Raw genomic sequence first — 22,632 nt, 5'->3', positions numbered from 1 at the left:
CTGGCAGCACATACACATGAAGCACCATGCTAACAGTCTGACTGTACCATTTTCATCAAGGCTTATAGGAAGGAGATAGTCTGTTATCTACATTGGATTTGTTGAAAAATGTAGACTAGATCAGCAAATGCAATTCTGAAGACTTAAGAATGAGGAAACTGTTTCTGGAACATCTAAAAACTCTTATCTGAGTCTGTTAACCAAAAATGTACCAAAGCTCTCCAAGAGTTTAAAACACATTCTCCCTGTTATAAGGAATGTAGCTTGTCAGCATTCTGAAAACTACGATACTTCAAAATTATTTGTTTAAAAACTTTGAGATATATATATATTTATATATAAAAAATATCTAATGATCTGTATTATTTGAAGAATAATACGATTTATTCATTTTTCCCATACCCCTGATCATGGATATTATGGTTGAATCTCCTAAAGGAGATTTCCATCCCCTTTCACCCCCCACCTACCCCCCCCCCAAAAAAAAATCCTTAAGCATAAGCCTTAATTCTCTTTCTCCTCTTTTCTTCTACTTTTGGTAGAAAACAGAAATCCAGTAAGTTTGAAGCATTTGAACTGTGCTGTTCTAATCCAAGGAAAGGATGGTCTTTGTAGAAAATCAGATGCCTGCTTGTAGGCGAAAAAGTTATTTAGGAGGATCTACCGGGACTAACCCTAGAGACTGGGATCGGTGTTCCCTGCCATCTGGAGATCTACAAACAGAGCAGGAGTCTGCAAATCTGCTGCCTATTTGGTATCCACCTGGTCAGGAAAACCTTTCGGTCACCTGTGCTGCAGCAGGAGACCCACCCCGAGTAAAGGCAGTCTGGCCAGAATGGCAAAGAAAGAAGGCAGAAGCAGCCCAGAAAGGACTGAGGGATGATAAGGTAGGCTTTGACTCATTCCTAACAGCAGTTTCACCTGATATGTGGTACTCCTTTTGTCACGTTCGCTTTTCTGAGAGAAAAGGAAAACAGAAACAAAACCCATGTAACAAACTGTCTTTACATCTTGGCACCTTGTAAAGTATTTCATTTTATACAAAAGTTCAGATATTTTGACACTTTTCCATTATTAATCACTACTTCACTGATAAGCTTCGAAAGTGTGACCTGGGAAAATCATCATGCAAAGTATTTACTGCAGCAGGAAAGAAACAACTTTTGAAACTCTCTTTTTCTTCTTTGTTTAAGGACACCCAGATAGGCAGAGATGGGAATAACAAAAGGTGGAGAAAGGATTTAAAGAACAACTAGCATGAGAACAAAAACAAAAAAACAACAAAAAATATATATATATCAAAAAACAAAATCTCAGAAACAAACTTATACAAACATGATTTGATCTGTAACAGAGGGAGGGGAAAAAAACTGCCTACTATGTTACAGTTCAGAAGCCAACAAGGGGGGGGGGGAATTACCAAATAAAAACAAGGAAATTGGGATTTTTCTCCCACATGTCAGCAAATGGCATCCCACAGTCTTAAAGCAAGGGTAACTAAATGAAATACATGTGCAGCATATTCCGCAATTCCATTACATACAGTAGGTTTTTTTTCCCCCAAAGCATTTGTCAAAAGTACGGTTAATATAAAGCAGTTGCACAAAAAGCAAAAGGTGTTTTGACAAACATCTGCATTAATTCCTTTGGAGGAATGTTTTTTTTATTAAAAAAAAAAGAGGACCGTCTTCCCCCCCTTTTCTTGTCTCCCCTTGCCAACCCACCCCCACCCACCAAAAGACAAAACGGGTTCACAAGAGACACATTGGGCTATATATGTACAACATAATAAACCCGAGCCCTGAGGAACCATTGTTATGATCCAAAGGGACACAGAATCAGAAATTTGTAAAAAATAGTGTAGTTTCCTTGATGTAAAGCCTGAGATCTCCTCTTGGTTCTTATGCAGGGCAGTGATACCTGCAAGGTATGGTAGGTTTTTTTTTTTCCTAAAAAAAAATTTCTTTTCTTTTTTTAAAATTTTGCTACAGTCTTTAGTCTATGCATGCAAGACATACAACTAAGTGCAATTGAGTGAAATGTAATTTTTTTTTACTCATTCCCTAACAGTTTGAACTGAGGTATGCGTACTAACAGTTTCTCATGCTGTTATCTTTACTCATGTCTAGCTACACATGCTGAGAATGAACTAATCTACCAGATTTTTATCCCCTTTCTGAATACCAAGCTAACCAGCAAAACCACTCAGTTTTGAACCACAGGGACAGGTATTTTTTGTTATGTCCCTCTGGTTATGGCCTGCACATTATGGAGCTGCCTGAATATGGTGTGTTTCAAAACATTTCAAATGACTTACAGGCTGCCCTCCTTTAAAAAAAGAATTCGGGGGGGAAAGCGAGCTTTACATATTTCACTGTTGGCAAAAAAAAAAAAAAAAAGCTAAAAACAATTTGCTATTTTGAACTTAATGACAAATCTCCCCCATTGGCCTGAATGATACCAAAGTTTAGAAAGAAATAGGGATGTTACCATATTAAAAAAAGATGAAAACCCAAAATGAAATGGGATGGGCAGAGACCAACACAACCATCATCACAGTCATTCTCAAATCTTGGGCACAGGTAAGCAAAGTTAAAAAGAAATTGCCTTGGCATTGGCTTTTAGCAAAAGTGAATAGGTCAAACCCCAAATAAAAGCATACCAACAATTTCTTCAGTAATTATGGTATGGTTCAGTTTCAGTCACGAGTGCTCTTTCGTATTTCATGTAAACTCTCTCAGTTTCAAGTCATTCTAGTTTTTTTGCGTAAGTTCTCCTCCTATATCCTCAATATCAAATGGTGCCCTTTTCAAGGTCTCATTCTCTAACTTCAGCCTAAAAAGCTCTCTCTTTACAGAAATACTTTTGGTTACTGTAAAGAAAAAACAAAACAAAACGACAACAGCAAAAACTTTGGTTCAGCCATCTACTTGGTCTTCTAAATTATACTTTAATAAAGGAGCAGTTTTCCTTCTCAGGTTAGCTGTAGCCCATTATTTTGTCATTTGCTTCGTAATTCTTTAGCCTCCTTTGATCAACAATAAGAGGATATTTGGCTTTCATAAGATAAAGCATATAACAGAGAACATAATTTACTTTGTGTAATATCTTTGGTAACTTTAGGGGAGAAGGGTACAAAGTAGAATATAAATTAAGATCAGAAAGACTTCTGAAATTAAAAGCTATAGTCCGACATAAATGAGTGAATTACTTGAAAAGTGGTTAGAGAATGAAGTCACTAGGAGTTTGGTGGTCAAGGGGTACCAACATTTGAACCGCAGCTGTCTGCCCACTCTTGCTGTTGAAGACTGTTGATGTGAAACAGCGCATCTGGTTTACCCACAGATTTCAGACTGTTTGTTTTTTATACTGGTTGGTGTGATATTGTGTAATGATCTTATCTGCAATGGCAAAATTACTAACACTTAACAACTAATGGACCTTATTGCCTTCCCAACGAATTAAATGCAACAACTTAAACTGATGGATGCCACCAATTAAATCTCAAACAACTTAACTTGGAAGAACCACCATGAATAATGTCCAATGAGGCATGTGGGCAAACAAGAATCTAATAGTACATGTGTTAACATACTTCAGAAATATTTGATCAGCCCAGGAACCTATTTTAAAAAAGTTAAACGCACAAAAGCCTTACACAGTTACACTTCTTTTTCACAACTTCTGTAGGGTGTGTGCACTTTTGAAGGGGCTGTTTCTCTAAATATTCACAATTGCTGCATATAAGGAAAAACCAACAGGGAAAACCCCCACAAACAATGGTTTTATGTGCATGTGTATACACAAGCACACACAAACATAGACAGTCTGTGGAATGACTTTAGAATCACACTCTACAGCTTTGATGCTGGCTTGCCTTTCATTCTCACTCTTGAATTACTGCCTTTCTTTCTGTCATAAGATAATTTTGCACAGGTCACAGCAGCATTTTAGAACTTTTCCCAGAGCCGGGTGTATGTGTGTGTGTAGGGGGGGGGGCATATAGTCCAAAATGGAATGTTTTCCATAGCTAAAGAAAACATAATGGCATCTGAAGGAAATTTGGAATGGATGGCAGAAAAAGAACTACAAACAATTCAAAGAACATTCAGCTTTGTATAATAAACACACCTATTAACATTCATCACAAAAGTACAGAAAACATTAAGCCTCAAAAGGCCCTGGCCAATTGAGGCCTGAGGTCAGAACTTAAAAATGTATAGGAGAACTAGGAGAAACAAAAATTAAAGCTATACACTAAAAAAAAGGTTTTTTTTCTTTTAACCCTTTAGTATACACACACACGCACACTCAAAAAGATTTCCCCATCCCAAATGGAAGCAAAAACAAAAACAAAAAAAAGTAAAGGCAGTGATAATCAACATGCGATACTGTGCAAATATATTGTCCACTGAAATTCTTAAAATCTGGGTAAAGGCTTGATCTGCAATTGATGTGTACATGCTCAGCTTCATGTCTTCAGTGTCCCATAGTGGAAGATCTGCAGTCCAAAGTCTGCTGCCAAGTTGTGGATAAGGGAATTAGTGGAACACATTTACAACACTGATGTTGACTGTGAGTAGGAATTCCGAGTACCAAACAAGTCCATCCAATGCACAGAGTACAAATTCCTTTGTTTTGTTTTTCAACAAAAAGTAGAAAAATCAAAAATACTCCCAAATGGGATACTTGATGGCACTAAGTGTTAACATATTTTATAGCTGTCAGAATGGACCAAGTGTTATCTTCCAGACTGTACAATGGCGGGGAGAGATTTCACAGCTAATTCTGAAAGATACGGTTATTTTTTTTGTCCCTCCCCAGGATCTTCATTTGCAGAATGAAAAGTCACAGACATTTTTATTCAATGTCTTCATTTACATGTTCATCTTCATAATCTCTGTCGTGATCAAATTCTGGACTGTGGTTGGCTGTGGTGACTAAGGAGAGTGGGCCTTCATTTTCATCTGGATCTAATGGCTCTTCTTTGACATGCACAGGGTGTCTGTAAAAAAAAGCACACAAACATACAAACAGAAAAAGGATGGATGAGCAACTGTTGTTTTTTTTTAAAAAACTGTTTAGGTAAAAAAACAGGTTTAAACAATTCAAATATATTGAACGCTGCATACTAAAAAACTTTTGACCTCTGGGTTATGAAAGTCAAGGATTATTTCTACTGATTTCATAGATGTAACCTAATGTTTTTTTGGCAAGAATAGATGAGCTGTACTAGCTCCAGGATTTTTTTTTTTTTTAATTCCCAATACACTCTTGGTGTTCTGAAAAGGTGTCTCTTTCAACTGCTAACCAGGCCTGACTTTGCTTAGATTCTCAATCAGGCCTGGTCAGCCAGGTGCTGCCACCTGGCGAGACACCTATGATCTTAGAGAATTAAGATTCTGTCTTTTAAAATATGTTTGAGAACTTGGAAACACAGCCTGTCCAGCAAAGCAATAAAGGTATTGATTCAAATAGAACAATAAAAAGAGTAAACCTTCTAAATTACTTGAAATCCCTCCTCACTGTAATTGTTACAGAATACATGTCTATGGAGATTCTCAACCATCCAGGTCATGCTGGCCCCAAAGGTGCTTTTCAAAAGGCAGCTGGACTTTCTTGTTTTTTTTTTTTTTTCTTGAAAATGTTTTGCTTCTCATCCAAAAAGTGTCTTCAGTTCAGTTGTAGAATACAGTTTCTTCCCAGCCGCCCACCTCATTGGTCATATGTACAATTCACACTCTGAAACTTAGCCTGGCTGCAAATAATGGAACACTTTGCATGTGTAAGAATACTTGGGCTTCAAAAGAGAAAAACAGCAAGGGCTGCAGCTCAAGGTTTCTTCTTGGGATTCAGAGAAAATGCTCTCAAGTGACACATTAGCCTGATTAATACAATCTTCAGATAAATAAATGAAATAAGCATCTGTAAAGCAAACCCATGGTTTATCAGCCTACTGAGCTTCTGGAGGCTGGGCTAATCATCGGTTAGTGTGTATTCTGCTTTTCTAGTTAACATGCATAACCTGTGAGAGAAGTCTCCAGAGGACGACCCCAAGTGAGGGTCTATCATTAATCAACTTCAAGCAAACACAGCAAAGAGACACCATGATACATGCTTTAAACTCCAAATTAATGCATATTTTTTACAAACTGTCAATAAGGAAAGAAAAGCCCTGCCAGGAAACACAAACGGAGAGGAAAAGGCTTGCTCAACACAACAATATGATAAGAAAGCAGAGTCCTAATGAGAATAATAACGCTGTCAGCTGTAAACAAGGCGGAACATGATCCTCAGCTCATGGTGGGCACTAAGGATGCACTAAGGAGATGAGATCTGCCAAATTTCTCATTACAGAATAGCATATGAATAACCCACAAGGGATCAAGGGTTGATTATACAAAATGGGCATGATAACATTTTGAAAAATGTTGTCCGTAAATCATATTCATAACAAACCCCTTTACAAATACAAATTACCTTCCCCTTGTTTTATTGTTTGGGGGCTTTTGATATGTAAAAATGTCCCTGCCAATAAGCCGGTGTCCTCCTTTATGAAAGAAGGCTTGATTTTATTTGCAATACCTTGTAAATAATTATAGCATGACCCAAAGAGCGAATTCAGTTTGTCTTGTAAATACCCGCTAACCTGCACCATTAGGTATTTTAGACAATCAAAGCTAACCCTATTAAGTTAAAGAAAAAAATTACTGAAGTTTCATTTACACATTTTGAGTGAAAATGAAGAGACAATTTCTCCCTAAATAATTTTTATGACCAGGAGAAAGCCAAATCTGGTGGTCAAAAATCAGCTTCTTCCTGTGATAGTATCTGTACCGTAATTGTAAAATAAGAGTGAACTGGGTCATGTCTTACCACTACTGTTTTGATTTGTGCATTTCAGTGTTTCTACCATTTATAGGTGATTGTTTTGAAAGACTCCAGATGCACACTGATTCCTACCAAGGCAGAATCTTTTTCAAATAATTCTCTCAGTATAATCTCTTGAATTATACTTGAATTGAACTCCAGGGTGACAGTGTTGGTACAGATAGTATAAATGCACAGTGGAAGAACAACTTAAGTGTACTGAGGAGTGTTACTTGCTGTCTCTTTTTATGTGACATGAAAAGCATGAAATCCCTTATGTTTGTAAGCATGAAAAAGCATGAATCCCTTATGTTTACAAGTAGCGTGCAAGAATAATCTTCTGTTAAAAAATTAGTAATCAAAGTAGTCGTATTAGCTGACATGTAACATATGTTTAATTCTCTATATCCTTCTGGATTGCTTCACTGAACTCTTTTCTTTGCTAAAAGAAAGATGCAATGACATTTAGAAAATGTGAAACCAAGGGATGGGTCGGCTATTGTACATTTGGCAAACAATTTTCAGCACTTTATAAAATTCTATGACATCCTTACATCATAAAAATATTGCTTTCTCGATGGCTTCATATTTTTAAAAATATTGTTCTTAGTTATTCTCCTTGGATTCTGTTAGCAGTTTTGCACATCATAGTTCTAGATTTGAAAAAGGCATAAAAGTGTCGGGGGGGGGGTGTCTTTGAGGAGAGTTCTTATAAAGGTTTTTCCTGCTTACAACCTTGAAGACAAAGAATTCTTCCTCAGCCGTTGCTCAAAAAATCAGACATTAAACTTTGCGGGTCTCTGCCTGGCTCAAAAAACTTTCAGGTTAAACCTCCACAGCAAAATTCATCTAGCTCATTCTGGCTCCTGAATAGTGCTATTGATTACATAATTGTCTCTAGAGCCTGACAAATTATGCCTAAATTTGACAGTATCATTTCCCAATCCTGCTCCAGTTAAATGTCTTCACTCAAGAAATACATACTGAGGATGTCAACGCTGCTAACATCGGATGTTTTTGCTTTGACAACAGTTAGAGATGCAACCATTTTCTTCTTGTGTTTTACTTTTAGAGTTAGATGATGCTGGGGGGGGGAGGAATGTGCATGAAAGTTTAGACCGGGGTTCTCAACCTTGGTAACTTTAAGACTTGTGGACTTTCTGGGAGTTGAAGTCCGTAAGTCTTAAAGTTGCCAGGGTTGAGAACCCCTGGTTTAGACAGACTTAACAATACTGGACTTAGTGTGTGAACCAAGGTTAATGAAATAAGAGATGATAAGAATTGGCCGGCTTGAGAATTGGAAGGAGAGCCTGCATTTCAAACTGATTGGAGAATGTGATTTATTACTGTTAATTGGAGGAGGGAATTGTGCTTTGAGACTACGTGCTCAGGGACGGGAATCCAGTTTTTAGCTTTGACTGTGTTAGCCCATGCTATGCTACTCAAATAAAGATTCTTTAAGATAGACAATGCCTCGAAGTTCTTTGAAGAGTTTCATCTGTCAGAACCATGACAGAGGATTGCTACTAATCCTTAAAGATGTGGACATCCCATCTAAATCAAATGATAACTGAGCTACTGGCCTCAGATCATCTACAGAGTGCTCACTATGGCCTGACACCAACTGAGTCTCTTGATGCACTCTTGGAGAACGGTAATACCCTCACCCAAAAGCTCCATTAGCATCTAACGTGCACCCTTGAAGCAACAGTACTCCAAAACCATGGTTTCACAAGGACTGTATTAATGCTAAAAAATGGCTCTTGTTTCCAGACTTATGTACTCAAAATTACACTGGCAGCTGCACATGATCTCCTTCCACAGAAGAGATGTTACAAACAATCGCTGACACATAAGAAAGTCACGAAAAACAATTGGACACAATTCATTCAAATTGTCAAATCCAATGATTCAGTCTCGTTTTGGCATATCACATCAAACTCCAAAAGCAATGGTCCATCCATGATGGACTGTCACATGCCCTTAGGGATCCGGGAGGCACCCTTTCATGAACTCTACATGGACTCCTGTGGAGGCCCTAGTCCAGGGGTAGGCAATTCTGGGAGTTGAAATCCACGAGTCATAAAAGAGCCAAGGTTGCCTAGCCCTGCCCTAGTCAAACTATAGAAAATACGCTAATGTGGGCACCAATGACCCTTTATATCAGCGGTTCTCAACCTATGGGGCGCGACCCCATTTGGGGTCGATCGACCATTTTCTGGGGGTCGCCAAAGGCGGCGATCCGCCATTTTCTCCCCTCCGGGGGCGGCGCTGCGCCTGCGCGCCGCGCATGGGGGCGGCACCACGCATGCGCATAACGTTTGTGTGACGGGGGTCGCCGTCACACAAACGTTGAGAACCGCTGCTTTATATATATAAAGGGAAAATTGAATCTAGGACTGACTGACTGACTGAATTCAGGGCTGGTTGACAGTAAGATTTCTGCTGAAGTGTAGGCTTGTTTAGTATTACGTTAACCAGTCATCTGAGTTTGTGTTAAAGTTCTGATCGGTTTCATTGTACCACAACAGTTAAAAACGATTTAATTTATGGGAAGGGTACTCCATTAAGGAAAATAAGAATATCACTGTAAAAGGTGCTCGATAGAAAGTATAGATAGCAAATAACAACAGCCTGCACTGAACACTGGAATATTATATTGTCTGTCCAGAAACACAAACTTTCTAACCAAGGCACCTGTAGTCAGGACAAGAAACAATGGATGGAAACTAATGAAGGAGAGAAGCAACATGGAACTAAGGAGAAACTTCCTAACAGTGAGGACAAGCAACCAGTGGAACAGCTTGCCCTCAGAAGTTGTGGGTGCTTCATCACTGGAGGTTTTTAAGAAGAGACTGGACAGTCTCCTGCTTGAAGAAACTGGGCAGTCTCCTGCTTGAGCAGGGGGTTGGATTAGAAGGCCTCCAAGGCCCCTTCCAGCTCTATTCTGATTGAAATTAACAGCTGAAAGAAATGTTACCATGTGCCCTTGTAAATTAGTGCCCAAGCACAAGGCAGACAAAGAAATATGGAGTTATTTCTGGGAAATAAAATGCCTTACTCTTGAAAAATTCCAACAACCTAGCATTTCTATCAGTATTGTATTCGTGGCATGGGAAGAACAAAAATATTTGTGACTGAAAATGCCTAAAGAGAAAACATTCAAGCAGTGCTAAAATAATGTCATGTTAGGCTACTTTGGGAATGCTAATTAATACTGCACAAACCATTTCTATAAACGCTAAATCTGTTCCAATGTTTTGAAGGTAAAAGACAATGTTAAAATTAATTATCAAAAGTGAGTATTGCCTTCTTTAAAGTTTTTTTCTCAAAGCAAAACGAACACTTATTTAAAATGCTGAAATATCAAAGTAACAAGAATCTTTTTTCTCCTCAACCCTCTGCCCAAAATATTTTGCAGGTAGGAAACTTGTTATAAATAATTACATGCTAATTATCTCCACAATTAATAATTAGACTAGCTTCAGGTTAATTTTTCCTACCTTTTGATTTATAACTTTTAAGCTACAGCTCGTTCACTACAGCTAATCAAAGCCCTGTTAAAAGGAACAAAATAGGGCTGGCAACTGACTGAAATATAATTCCAAAGTCTTGCCCAAAATTGTTTTTCTGGCATGAGACAGCAGAGAGTGACAGAAACTTTATTTCAGTCATTGACCAATAAAAGTATGTTCAATAAAACAAACAAGACAAAACTATTTCCTAACAATAAAAACTATTGGCAATAAAAACTATTGCGGAAGCAGCTTATACATAATGAACTTTGTTATTTTTGGAGAAATAAATTTATGTTGATCGTTTAATAAATCAAGTGCAAATAAGAATTATCAGAGTACCCCAAAAATGTGAATATGCATAAAGGATGTGTAAAATGTTTCAAATTAAAATCATTCTGAATTTGAACTGCCACATTTCAAGTTTGAAACACTGGAAATGGTTTATTTCAACAATCTGCAATGTTTCCATTATCAAATCGTCCTGTTCTGGGGATAACACAGTGGTTAAATTTTAAATTTAAAGCAATTCAAATGTTGAATGCTTTGCACTCTACTAATATAAAGCTCCTAAGAACTAGGAGTTTTTAGTTGAAAGAACCTGATGTATGCCAATTTCTCCATTTTTCTAGTAGCGTATTTTTGTGCACATGTGGAATGCATTTTGGAAGCAAAAATTAAAACCAAGTGCACTTCTCTCATAAAAACAGTACCATGGATTGCTGTTCTCAGCCACATGTTTTGGGAAACTCACCACAAAGTCTTATGAGCTTATGGCTACCTCCTCTTACTGAAGTCATTGTTTAAATGGAATTTAATTTGGAAAAAAACAAACTAATTAAATTGGCAATATCACTGTCAAAAATACATGCCAAGATCCTACTTATGTCCTAGAAATTGGCCAAGGAGAGATGGTAAGTTCCCAAACTGCTTTATTTTGAGATCCCACTGCAAGAAACCACGTGGTGCGTTGACTGGCCTCTGGGATGTGTTCAGTATGGAACACACAGGTAGTCCTTGAATTACAACCACAGTTGGGACTGGAACATCTGTTGCTAAGCAAGACACTTATTAGATGAGTAGCACACAATGTTATGACCTTTTTTGTTGTGGTCATTACACTAATCTGACTTGCCCCATTGGCTTTGTTTGCTGGAAGCATGCTGGGAAGATTGCAAATGGCAATCACTGCAACTGTCATAAATACAAGCCAATTGCCAAGTGGCTGAACTTTGATCATGTAACAATGGGGATGCTATGACATTCCTAAATGTGAAGACTGGTTATAAATCACGTTTCAATTCTGTCATAATGTCAAACACTTGTTAAAGGTATGATTGCTAGCTGAGCACTCCCTGTACATCACCAGCGGTACGTGGAATTTCCTCTTGATCTCTTTGTAGCTTTAATGATGCATATTCTAAGTAACTGCTCTGGCTGCTGTTACTCCAAACTTTATATGTGATGTATATAGTTGGACATTTTTAAATGCTACTGATACTCATGGGTAGTACACAAACTTATAAATTAATGTTGGTTTATCCTTGTTTTAATTCATGATCTAACAAATGTTTGAACTTTTCTAAAGTTCAGAATTCTAATTCAGCTGCGGGTGGGGCAAGGGCAGAGTTGGGTGAAACAACAACAACAACACACACACACACACACACACTACTTACATTGCTTGCATAGGTGAACGGCCTGGACTGCTGTCGCTCCCATTGCTGTTCGCATGCTCCATTGCACCATTAAGATCTTCCCGCATTGCATTGGCTAAACTGCCCAGAGTGGGGTTTCCCATGGAAGCAGTAGTGTATAGAGATATATTGTTTTCAGCTATTGAAGCCTATAAAATCAGGAAAAAAACAGGACAAGAGCATCGAAACAGGCACATATCTGTATATATACCACCCATCACATCCAAGTTACATTACCTTCATTTTCTTTTTCATTACATGCAAAGGATAAAATCATAACCTCTGTATTATTAATTTCACCACTGGCATAGCTAAAAGTTCATTCATCTCCAATTTTTATCTAAAAGTAATTTCATCTCTATCACGAAAACCAATCACATACTGTACATGAAACAATTCAAATGGAATTTTAAGAGAAATAAACTACAATACAATAAATACTTAACTTAGCCTTGAATGGTTTTAAACTTTCAAGAAGGTATACAGTCACATACCTTGCAACATTGTCTTAATGTAAATTTTCTCTACCAAGCTGGGTTTTGCCTCAAGAGGAAAGTACCACCTTTCCTCTTAATGTAAATAGTAATTTTCAATGAGGACACACATTCCCCCCCCCCCGCAGCAAAAAGGGGAAAAAATCCACATGGGCAATAAAGCAAATATATTTGATATTTGCAAAACTAATGGAAAGGTAGAAAGCTATGTATTTAATGTAATACTGGCTTAGCTGTATTCTAGCCAGAATCCCACATCCCTTGAGGAATGCTGGCGTATTTATCAGCAAACAGTGTTCTTGTGATACAAATCATCACCATTTATTCTGGAATTTGCATTTACCGATTCATTGCTCAAAGATCAAGCAACAAAACTAAAATAAGGGAGACATTCTTGTCTTCTCCCCAGCAATATCTGTTTTTTGGGGTTTTTTTTGCTTACATGTGTTCTTATGTTCTTGGTGATACTGACAATTCTGACCAGAAAATCACTCTTGTCCAGTACAGGTAAACATGCATGCCATCCTTAAAAGCAATGCATGGTAATGCACCTTTCAACATCTTAATGTATTAATTGCACAAGGTTGCACAAACACTAAGCCTTGGTAAAAACCAGAATTACCTTTATGTATCATGCTAATCCTAATCTGGTATAGGGTTTCCTGCCTGAGCAGGGGATTGGATTAGAAGATCTCCAAGGTCCCTTCCGACTCCGTTATTCTATTCTATTCTACTCTACACAATAGAAACAAAGGAGAGGAACGTGCAAATTATGTTTCTTCCCAAAGTAAGTCTGATAAAGAGCTTTGAAAAACTTCCTACAGAAAGTTAGAGGGTTTTAATCTTTAAGTCTTTTACTTACCGTAAATGCCGGCGTATAAGATGACTTCTGCGAGCGCTGAAATCGGCGCCAAAGACGGGGGTCGTCTTATACCCCGAGTCGTCTTATACGCCGGAAATACTGGTAGTTTCCGGCGTATAAGATGACATTCTAGGAATGCGGCCCGGCTATAAAGACGGGGGTCGTCTTATATGCCGGGTCGCCTAATACGCCGGCATATACGGTAAGTGTTTAGTCTTTAAAGTTTAGAGAGAAAATGAGTGCTGAAACCCTTCATCAGCTAACTGTAATCAAGATATATGTCACAAAAGAAAGTTTTAGAAAATTCCACTTGCAGATTAGTCTTGCATCTTGGGATTTTTGAAGTTGTCAGACGTGGATATCTCCATCCACAGAAGTTCTTCCAAACTTTCCTTAGTTTTTATACTACATCTAACTGGCTTCCTTGCCTTTCTTGGTCTCCATCCGGGCCAATTAAAAGTAACTTTAATTTATGTTAAATTTTTATGAAAGATATAGAGAAATAATTTTGAGAAATTAAGGGATATAAGACATAAGCTTCTGGCAGTATGAGAAATAATTAGGGATCCTTCATGTTCTCTGAACTTGGTGTTTTCTTGCAGACATTTCATTACTCAAACTAGGTAACATCATCAGTTTAGAGAAATAACAAGTCATGCACTTTGTACCACAAAAATAACTTGCATTTGCAGCAAAGTAATTTATTTAGTAAAAGCCAAAACAGGTAGGCATAAGGGCAAATTTTGGAGAGAAGCAGTGAAATAGTAATAGGCAAATCCTTATGACACTTTGGATGTTCTCATAGTTATTAATCTAGAAATTCTAAGGATAATTTTTTTGTTCTCTAGGACCAAATCCCACTCTTCCCCCCCCCCCAGTTTTTCCTAATAATTTCTTTTCCAGATAATTCTCACATGCACATCCAAATGGCTTCTGAAATGTCGTGAAGTGAAAAAAAAGCTACATGTATTTGATGAGAATACAATTGTAAAAAGAACCTTCTCACAAACATTATTTTGATGGTTTCTGCTTTTCTTTAAGATGCATATTCATTAGCAGAGTTAAAATTCTGGACCGAGTTTTCTGTCTTTCGATAGAAAAAATAGAAGAGAGCTTTCTGAAATGTTAGTTTGATCTAGGAAAAGTATGGAATTTACTGATTTGAATACTGTAGATCAGGACGGCAATCTAAGCTGAACATACAAGCAGTTAAGGATGGAAAAAGAGGTTCAGAAGTCTCTTATTAATCCCCGTGGTTTTATTTTCTGATCTTCTGTACAGGCACTCCTCAACTTACGACTACAATTGGGACAGGAACATCCATCACCAAGAGATGCAGTCATTAAGCAAGTCGCACCCACTTCTACAACCTTTTTTTTTAACCATTGTCATTAAACGCATCATTGTGGATTTAAGTGAATCACACACTTGTTAAGTGAATCTGGCTTTCCCCAATTGATTTTGCGTATGCGAAAGATTGCAAATGGCAATCTCATGACCCTGGAGGACCTCAACCATAGGAGATACATGTTGATTGCCAAGTGCCTGAATTCTCACCAAGGGAATGCTGCAATGGTTGTAAGTTCAAGGACCAGTCAGTCATTTTTTCCAGTGCTGTTGTAACTTTACATAATCATTAAAGGAATGGTCATCAGTTGAGGACTACCTGTATTGCTATAGCTGCTACTCTCTTCCTCCACTACTATAACTGCTCCTGGGAGAAGAATCTGGGGAAAAGCAAAAGGAGGGGCTTCCCAGAGAAACTGTGCTATTTCCTAAATTGTGTATTAGGAAACTAATACAGGAGACCCACTATCTAACAAGTAGGGCAAGAAATAAGGGGAAACACGAAAGGACATTTTCCTCGGCTTTGAATGATACTGTTGGTTAGACCTTCAAGTAAAGTTACTGTGTACTGAATTGTGCAGCAAGGAAACAAGACAGCCTGCTTACTTAATTAGCTGTGTTTGCAGAAGTGCTTTGAACGGAGATGCTAAAATGAAACTTGGCGTTATTGATATTATTGGAATCCCACGTGGCTGGCAGTTGGTGATGAAGGCTAAATTCCTATCATGTATCAGTCAAAGAGTTGTTGCCTATATACCTTCAAACAAAACATCAGTTGTCTTTTGCCACAGACAGTAAAATCACCAAAGGTAGTACAAGATGGTTTAAAAGCTACCCTAAATTAGAGCTTCTGTCAAATGAGTGGGGCCACAAATTAAGGGCAACTAAAGAGAGAACTTGGCATTCTCTCTTTAGAATGAGAACTAGCTCATTCTAATATAGTAACAGCACTTAGACTTATATACTGCTTCACAGCCCTCCCTAATACACTGTTTCTTCATATCCTTCAAGGCTGAAACCAATTTCAAATTGTGTCAAGTTTATACGTATGATTGACTTTTCTCAATTTCAGTGAGAAAGGGAGTGACAATTGGACAGAGAATCCACTTTTCCCTGTATTTTGCTTCCCTTATAAATTCTACGAAATAAAGCTAATTGCTAGCAGCATATAATGTGAATTGAATTGACTGTAGATTTTCATTTGATCCCCTTTGTGCAACATAGATTTTTGAGGAGTCTTTGGTGCTCTCTGAACTTGGCTGTTTTCTTGCAGATGTTTCATTATCCATGACTAGTACTGATGATGTTCCCTAGTATGGTAATGAAACATCTGCAAGAAAACAACAATGTTCACAGAGAACTAAGGTCCCCTCATTTCAACCCTGAGATAGAAATATTCTCCTTTATTGATATACATTTTTTATTTGATCCCCCTTTGTGTACTGAGTCTGATATGAAAATTCCACTACTTCCCATTGCAGGGATATGTTTTTTTCAGTGATGACATTATAATAGGACAGAAATTAATGTTATATTATCACATAATATAAGAGCATGGGAAAGATGACGACAACAACACATGTTTTAGAACTAAAAACATGAACTGCTCAGTATGATAAGCATGTTAATTGAAATTAGTCACATAGCTGAAGGAATACTGGATCTCTTCATTTTTGCTTTCAGCCTCATGAATGCAAAATGTGCTTGTAATCTTAATGCTATTCCTCAGATGAAGCTTGTCTTTAAAAATTGCACTCTGCAGGACTCAAGGGAAAATATGATCCTAATGAATGGTATTTATAGTTGCTTCATTTACACATGCTTTCATTTGCTGTTCAGAAGTTACTACATAAATTAAAGTACGTAATAAATGAAGATGTAGGTGGTTACTTATTTTGTAATCAATCTACTTCCTGATTTAGAAAGGGAAATTCTACTACATTTTTACAAATATGATATATTCTCATGACCCGATTTCAAAAGAAGCACCACCTTGGCCTTATTTTTTTTTTAAAAAAAATTGTTCAAATAAAGATTAAGAATCTTAATTTATCTAAGCATTTTTCTAGAGGCACGCTACTTAAGTCTTTCCATGTCTGTCTCATAAATAGTGGGGATTTTTTATCAAGAGAGCCAATGTCTTTATTATTTTTTTTTTAATAACAAGAATTTGCTGAGTAGATTATAAGCTTAATTAAGAAATAATTAAGAAATAAAAATGGTATAGAAATAACAATAAAACAACCAAGTGGTAAAATACACGAATAAAGGAAGGAATACAAAAATAAAAACACATGAAAGTCTAAAGTTAGCTGAGAAACATCTCTCTTAGCATTGATACCTGGCAAAATAACTTACACAACTGATCCATTTTTACCTGTTTGTACAAAGTTGTAATGCTTGTTTATAAATATATAAATCCTGACCTTAACATAGATTACTTAAATATTGGCTTTAAAATATTCTTCAGATCAGCATCACAAAATTGACATCTCTTTTCTTCATTCCTCATGCATAACAGCAAGTTTGGCTATTTAAAAATTTAGAAACATACACCTAGAAGATATTTTGAAGAAGAAAAAGGAATATGTTCATGTGTGTGTGTGGATGAGGTATCTACTTTCCCTTTAAAGCCATGAACAATAGAAGGTCATGTGACACCCTATCCTATCATTCAGCACATTAATAGCTGTGCTAGAGTAATTACACTTGTGGTATTTTTGCCTCAAGTGAAATTCTGAAATAAGAGGATGGAAATTATGATACTGCTGATAAATATTAATAAGTGAACTTTTAATTTTTTTGCCACAATATTCAAAATGCTAAGCATCTAGCTAATGCTGAAGCAGCCTGGTATGTGTTTGCCTCCAGGGACTATGATGCTTTATGCACTTAAGAAAAAAGTTTAACGGAATTAAAATTTAATATCTAATTAGAGCAAGGCTAATATATTTTGAAATGAGTACAGAAGGCACACATGCCTATGTGGTGTATTTGCCACGCTCATTAATCTTACCTGTAAAGCAGCACTGAGAGGTGAGCAGTAGGTGTGGCTGGTCTGCATGTTTTTAATAAGTGAAGGGTTTCTGTGCAAGGAAAATATATTTGAAAAGAAAAAGCATACAAATTAAATGCAGTCAAACTGCTATACTTTAGGAAATCAGTTTCTTTCCTTCATCACAAAATACAGTAATATCATCAATATACTATTATTTCCTCCCCATTTTTTTTTATAAAATTACTTAACTGAAAAATAGAATGCTTTTTTGGTGAACTTCACCAGTAAAAGGCAATCGGACTTATAATGAAATGTTTTAAGTGCCCTTGGGTTGTCTTCTGAACTATTTTCTGCTGTAGAGGGCCTACGTATCTTCACAACTCTCTGTGCAGCAGGTGTTCACAGGAGTATTTTTCATAGAATCAAGAATACTTTTTTTCTACTGTGAGGGAGAGAGAGCTGTGTGTATTGCTCCAGATAATGTGTGTCCTTTAGATTTCTTGCATTTGGGAAGACAGGAAAAGCAAGCAAAGACAAGTCCCTTAAATATTGGCAGGATTCTTTCTGGCATATTATTTTCCTACATATCTTATAACGAAAGGACAATACAAAGTCATTTACAATACCTAAGAAAAATAGCCTTCTGCATCTGAACAGCCCCAACTCATTGCTCATGGGAAGGAAGCTATGATCCAGACAAGCTTACTTGTTCTAAAAGGAAGCTCCCCCTGAGCAGTGATTGAGCCTGGACACACAACAGTCAATACCCTGAGGAAGAAGTGTGGCTTTATGGGTTCTGTGAGTGACTGAATGATCCCATTGTGCAAAATGCAGGAAATCCAACAGGATTATCCATCCTCAGATGAGAACGATCAGAAAGCAGTGAGCCAAAAATAGTAATAGTAATAATAATAATAATAATAATAATAATAATAATAATAGTTGGAAGGGACCTTGGAGGTCATCAAGTCCAACTCCCTGCTCAGGCAGGCAACCCTATACCATTTCGGACAAATGGCTGTCCAGTTTCTTCTTAAAAACTTCCAGAAGAAACTGGACAGCCATTTGTCCAAGCCATTCAGAGAATGGGTGGGGTACTTTCACAATGGCAGACTTGCAGGAAACTGATTGGGGAATTCATTTACTCTTGTAAATGTTCTGGGGGGGTCCTAGGATGTAAAATTAGGATTATTGTCCCATGAAATCATAATGTCCATCTTGACTGTCTATGTCCACATGAGTGATTAGGGCCTGCTGTTCCTTTTCTAGAAGTTAAGAATCCAGAAGCATTTTGCTATTTGAGAATTCTGCTTTTCTCGTTTATTTATAGTATATAACTACAGGGCTGACCATTGAGGAACTGAGAAGATGATCTAATGTTTAATGCAATAATAACAACTATCTGTGTATTTTAAATGAGGACCTAAATATTGACTGTTGTAAAAAGGGGAAAGGGTTGGGCTCTAACATGCTGGCAGTTTTACTCATTCAAATAAATGGACACGAACTTTTAATTTAAAAACTAATATCAATTTCAAAAGGATTTAAAAGCAATTAACACATGCATAATCCTATGCATGTCTTTTTAAAAGTGAGTTTCATGGCTCTAATGTGTCTTTTGTTCATGACTATAAACCAGTTTTTTTTTTCACATAAAGCATAAAAAATAGTTAAGAATATAAACCTCAAAAACCTATTACTGGAAATCCTCTCTTTTCTTCCCAGAGCGAGTTTTACTCCAGTTTAAAAAAAAGCAATACTCAGTAGTCACTGACAATTTGTTATAGGTTTAGAAAATATTAGAAAGAACCTGCATATGAAATTTGAAAGAAGGGCCATTCTATCCCTTACTGGCACTCAGATTGTGCTTCTGAATCAGTCAACAGAAAAACATGAAAAAAGTAAAATCTTTGAACAGAGTTTTCAAATATTTGAAAGTTACCTGTAGTTAGATATACAGCACTACACATACAATGTATATATAGCATTGAAAGAATATAGGAGAGCAAGATTGACATTGAAAACATTTATATATAAAACCAGTCAAACATCATATAGTTTATTATAACATTAGCTAACCAAGAATATATAAGCATCCCTGCACTGAAGCAAATATGACTTAGAAACATTTTATAAAATGTTAACTTAGGCATTTTCGAGAAGCAGTGCAATGCATGTACAAGCATGACATTTAAATTATTATTATTATTATTATTATTATTGTTGTTACTGTTATTGCAGCAAAGGCAATGCCACTATTTTGTAAAGTGCAAGTCTACATGAGATGAATACACCATGCAAAGCAAAAGCAACAGAAGAATAAAAAACTGGGGAAAAAAATTAGCACACACACACACACATACAGACACAAAGCAAGTAAAAGCTCTTACTGTGTAACAAGCTCGCCAAAGTTTTCATCAGGGCAGAATTTTCGAGGACGGCCTCGTTGAATATGACGCCCACGTTTAAACTCTTCATCATCAACAGTCCAAAAGGACCCAAACTCATCCTCTACTCTGATAAAGCACTTATGCAGGGAGAGGTTGGTGCGAATCGCACCCTGGGATAAGACCAGCGGCAAACGAGATGATTTGGAAACAGAGGGGCACGGGATCGGGGAAACAGAACAGACATCAAATACAGGGAAAAGGAAAAAACAGAACAGAACAAAACAAAAAGAAAATAAAATGCCATAAGCCTAAGCCAATGGATTGTGAGGGTTAATATGCATTGCCACCTACAAGCTACTAGCATGTGATGCAGAACAAACACCAAGCAAGCAAGGACAAAGGGGACTGCTGGGCATACAAATGGTAGTGATGAAATGTTCTCTTATTACTTCACCTTGACTGTGCCAAGGCGAAACCATCTGGATTGATCTAGAACACCATCTAGCAGCCAAAGCTTCTATGTTAAAACTGTAAGCATGATCCAAGCTAGGCTAAGAAGTTCAAACATGGTGGACGTACCCACTGATCTTTTGTGGCCTTCGTTTTTGGAACTCTACTTCATCCACTGTCCATACTGCCCCTTTAACATTTTCTACTCGCACAAAACACTTGTGAAGGCTAAGATTATGACGCACTGCATTCTGCAGCAAGTATAAGAGAGAAAACATTGGGAAAAAAAAAACTTTCCATGAGAAAAAGAGTCTTAGCATTGTCAGCCGGCAAGTCCCCCTTTCCCTCATCCCGCCCTCCACACCGGACAATATAGTTATAACTTGTCAGATTTGCAAAAGAAAGAGCATGAAAACCATCCTTTGAGTGCTTTGTTTGGAGCAACAATTGTAAGAATAGTTTAAATTTGGCAATAATACAACATTACAGTAATTTTATCCTTGTATATTACCAGGGACTTTTATTCAGTTAAAAACAATAGGGTTCAAATACACACACACACAAACACACATATATCTCCTCCTCTGAAAGAAGAAAAACTTCTGTATTCTGTGTAACTGCTGACACCCTTATATTTTCATGGCCTGGAAAGTTAAGAAATCTGAAGTAATTCTATATATTAATATGATGACAATCCAACCAAAGCCTTTACCACATCTTCCAATTTCTGTTCCTCATTACTGTATTAGAACCATGAAGGGGATGATTTTAATATCCAATAATATTCATCATTTGTGGTTCAAGCATTGTTATCAGAATTATGAATCTTGTCATGTTTCTGACAACTTCATCAGTTGTCAGTTTAATCAAATCTTAATCGACTTTTTAAATTATTTATTCAATTTGCATACCACCCAAGTCCCAGTAACTCTGGATGATCCACAATTTAGTCTTAGATTGAATTCATATGGAGAACTATATCCATTATAGTACAAATAATGAAACTTATTTCTACCATATTACATTTCTGTGTTATTCTTTTAATCTCTAGCATTTGATTTATCAATTTTCATGATAGCTTTATCCTGGAAATTTAAACAGCCCTGGATATGTTTAAACTGATTATGGCCAGCTTTCTAACAAACTCTATCTAAAGGTGCACAATCATTCACAATTGAGACTCATTAGAAAAAAAGCAAGCAAAGAATATATAGGTTGTTAACACACATCTGCCAATAGTCAATGGGGAGGCTATTTTACAGGCATAATGCCAGGGAAATATATGGACAGATGTTTAAATAACCTAAAAGGCTAAGTCCCTTATATTCACGAATTCACATCTACATAGTGAAAGGCTTTCTAATCATGACTGTCTACATTCACTGTGCAAACCAAGGTTAGGCAGAACACATTTATCATATTAATTAAAACAGTAGAAGGAAGTCTGAGCCACAAGGGGTGGGGATTCCAAATCATTTCATATTGCACTTCCACAGCATAACTAATTTTCTTACTCTTGTAACACATCTGCTTCCTCAAAAGAGGCTAAACAGACAATCCATGTTCTCAAACAAATACAGGTTTACATCTATTTTTGCCAGAACATTAATAAATCACCAGAGAGTCCTATCATTATGTAGGTAGAAATTGGTGAGGAACCATGAAGCTCGTTAGCAACTTCTGCTCATGACACATGAAAATTCAAGTCTTCAATGAGAAAAAACCTGGTCTCTGATTCCTACACCTCCATTTCCACCTAACTAAGGATTCTGACAGTTTTGATTATTTCACTTTTGAAAATATGTTTAAGAATGGACAACAGCTTTCCTCCCAGGCTACTGTTCTTCAGTCAGGAGAAACCTGCTAACAGGATAGCTTGCATGTTTGTGTGTGCGTGCGAACAGCAGGAGTACTGTGCCCAAAGAAGCACATGCAAGATGGGGAAGAATAGGACATAGAATTGGATCAACTGCATTTTCAGATTCATAAGCAAGTAAGGGATTACATTT

At 37.0% G+C, this 22,632-nt stretch overlaps 1 protein-coding gene across 15 annotated transcripts in view; it reads right to left on the bottom strand.

The window, feature by feature from the left end:
• Positions 1–986: 986 nt before the first annotated feature.
• FOXP1 (forkhead box P1) overlaps positions 987–22,632 on the bottom strand; it is a 666,111-nt gene continuing 644,465 nt past the window's right edge. For 14 of the 15 annotated variants that reach the window (XM_039330816.1, XM_039330828.1, XM_039330827.1 and 11 more), the window contains 4 exons: positions 20,753–20,874; positions 17,802–17,871; positions 12,065–12,231; positions 4,861–5,005 (listed from right to left, as the gene is read on the bottom strand). In XM_039330816.1, the coding sequence (XP_039186750.1) occupies positions 4,861–5,005; positions 12,065–12,231; positions 17,802–17,871; positions 20,753–20,874 (504 nt within the window). Of the gene's footprint in view, positions 5,006–12,064; positions 12,232–17,801; positions 17,872–20,752; positions 20,875–22,632 lie in introns of all 15 variants that reach the window. The other variant, XM_039330826.1, reaches the window with a different exon arrangement.

This window comes from Crotalus tigris, unplaced genomic scaffold (assembly GCF_016545835.1).
Source record: "Crotalus tigris isolate CLP2741 ecotype Arizona unplaced genomic scaffold, ASM1654583v1 scf7180000024432.2438137, whole genome shotgun sequence".
Classification (NCBI taxonomy): Eukaryota; Metazoa; Chordata; class Lepidosauria; order Squamata; family Viperidae; genus Crotalus; species Crotalus tigris.
The sequence above is the reverse complement of the archived record's forward strand: the minus strand, read 5'-3'. Positions and strand labels throughout refer to the sequence as shown.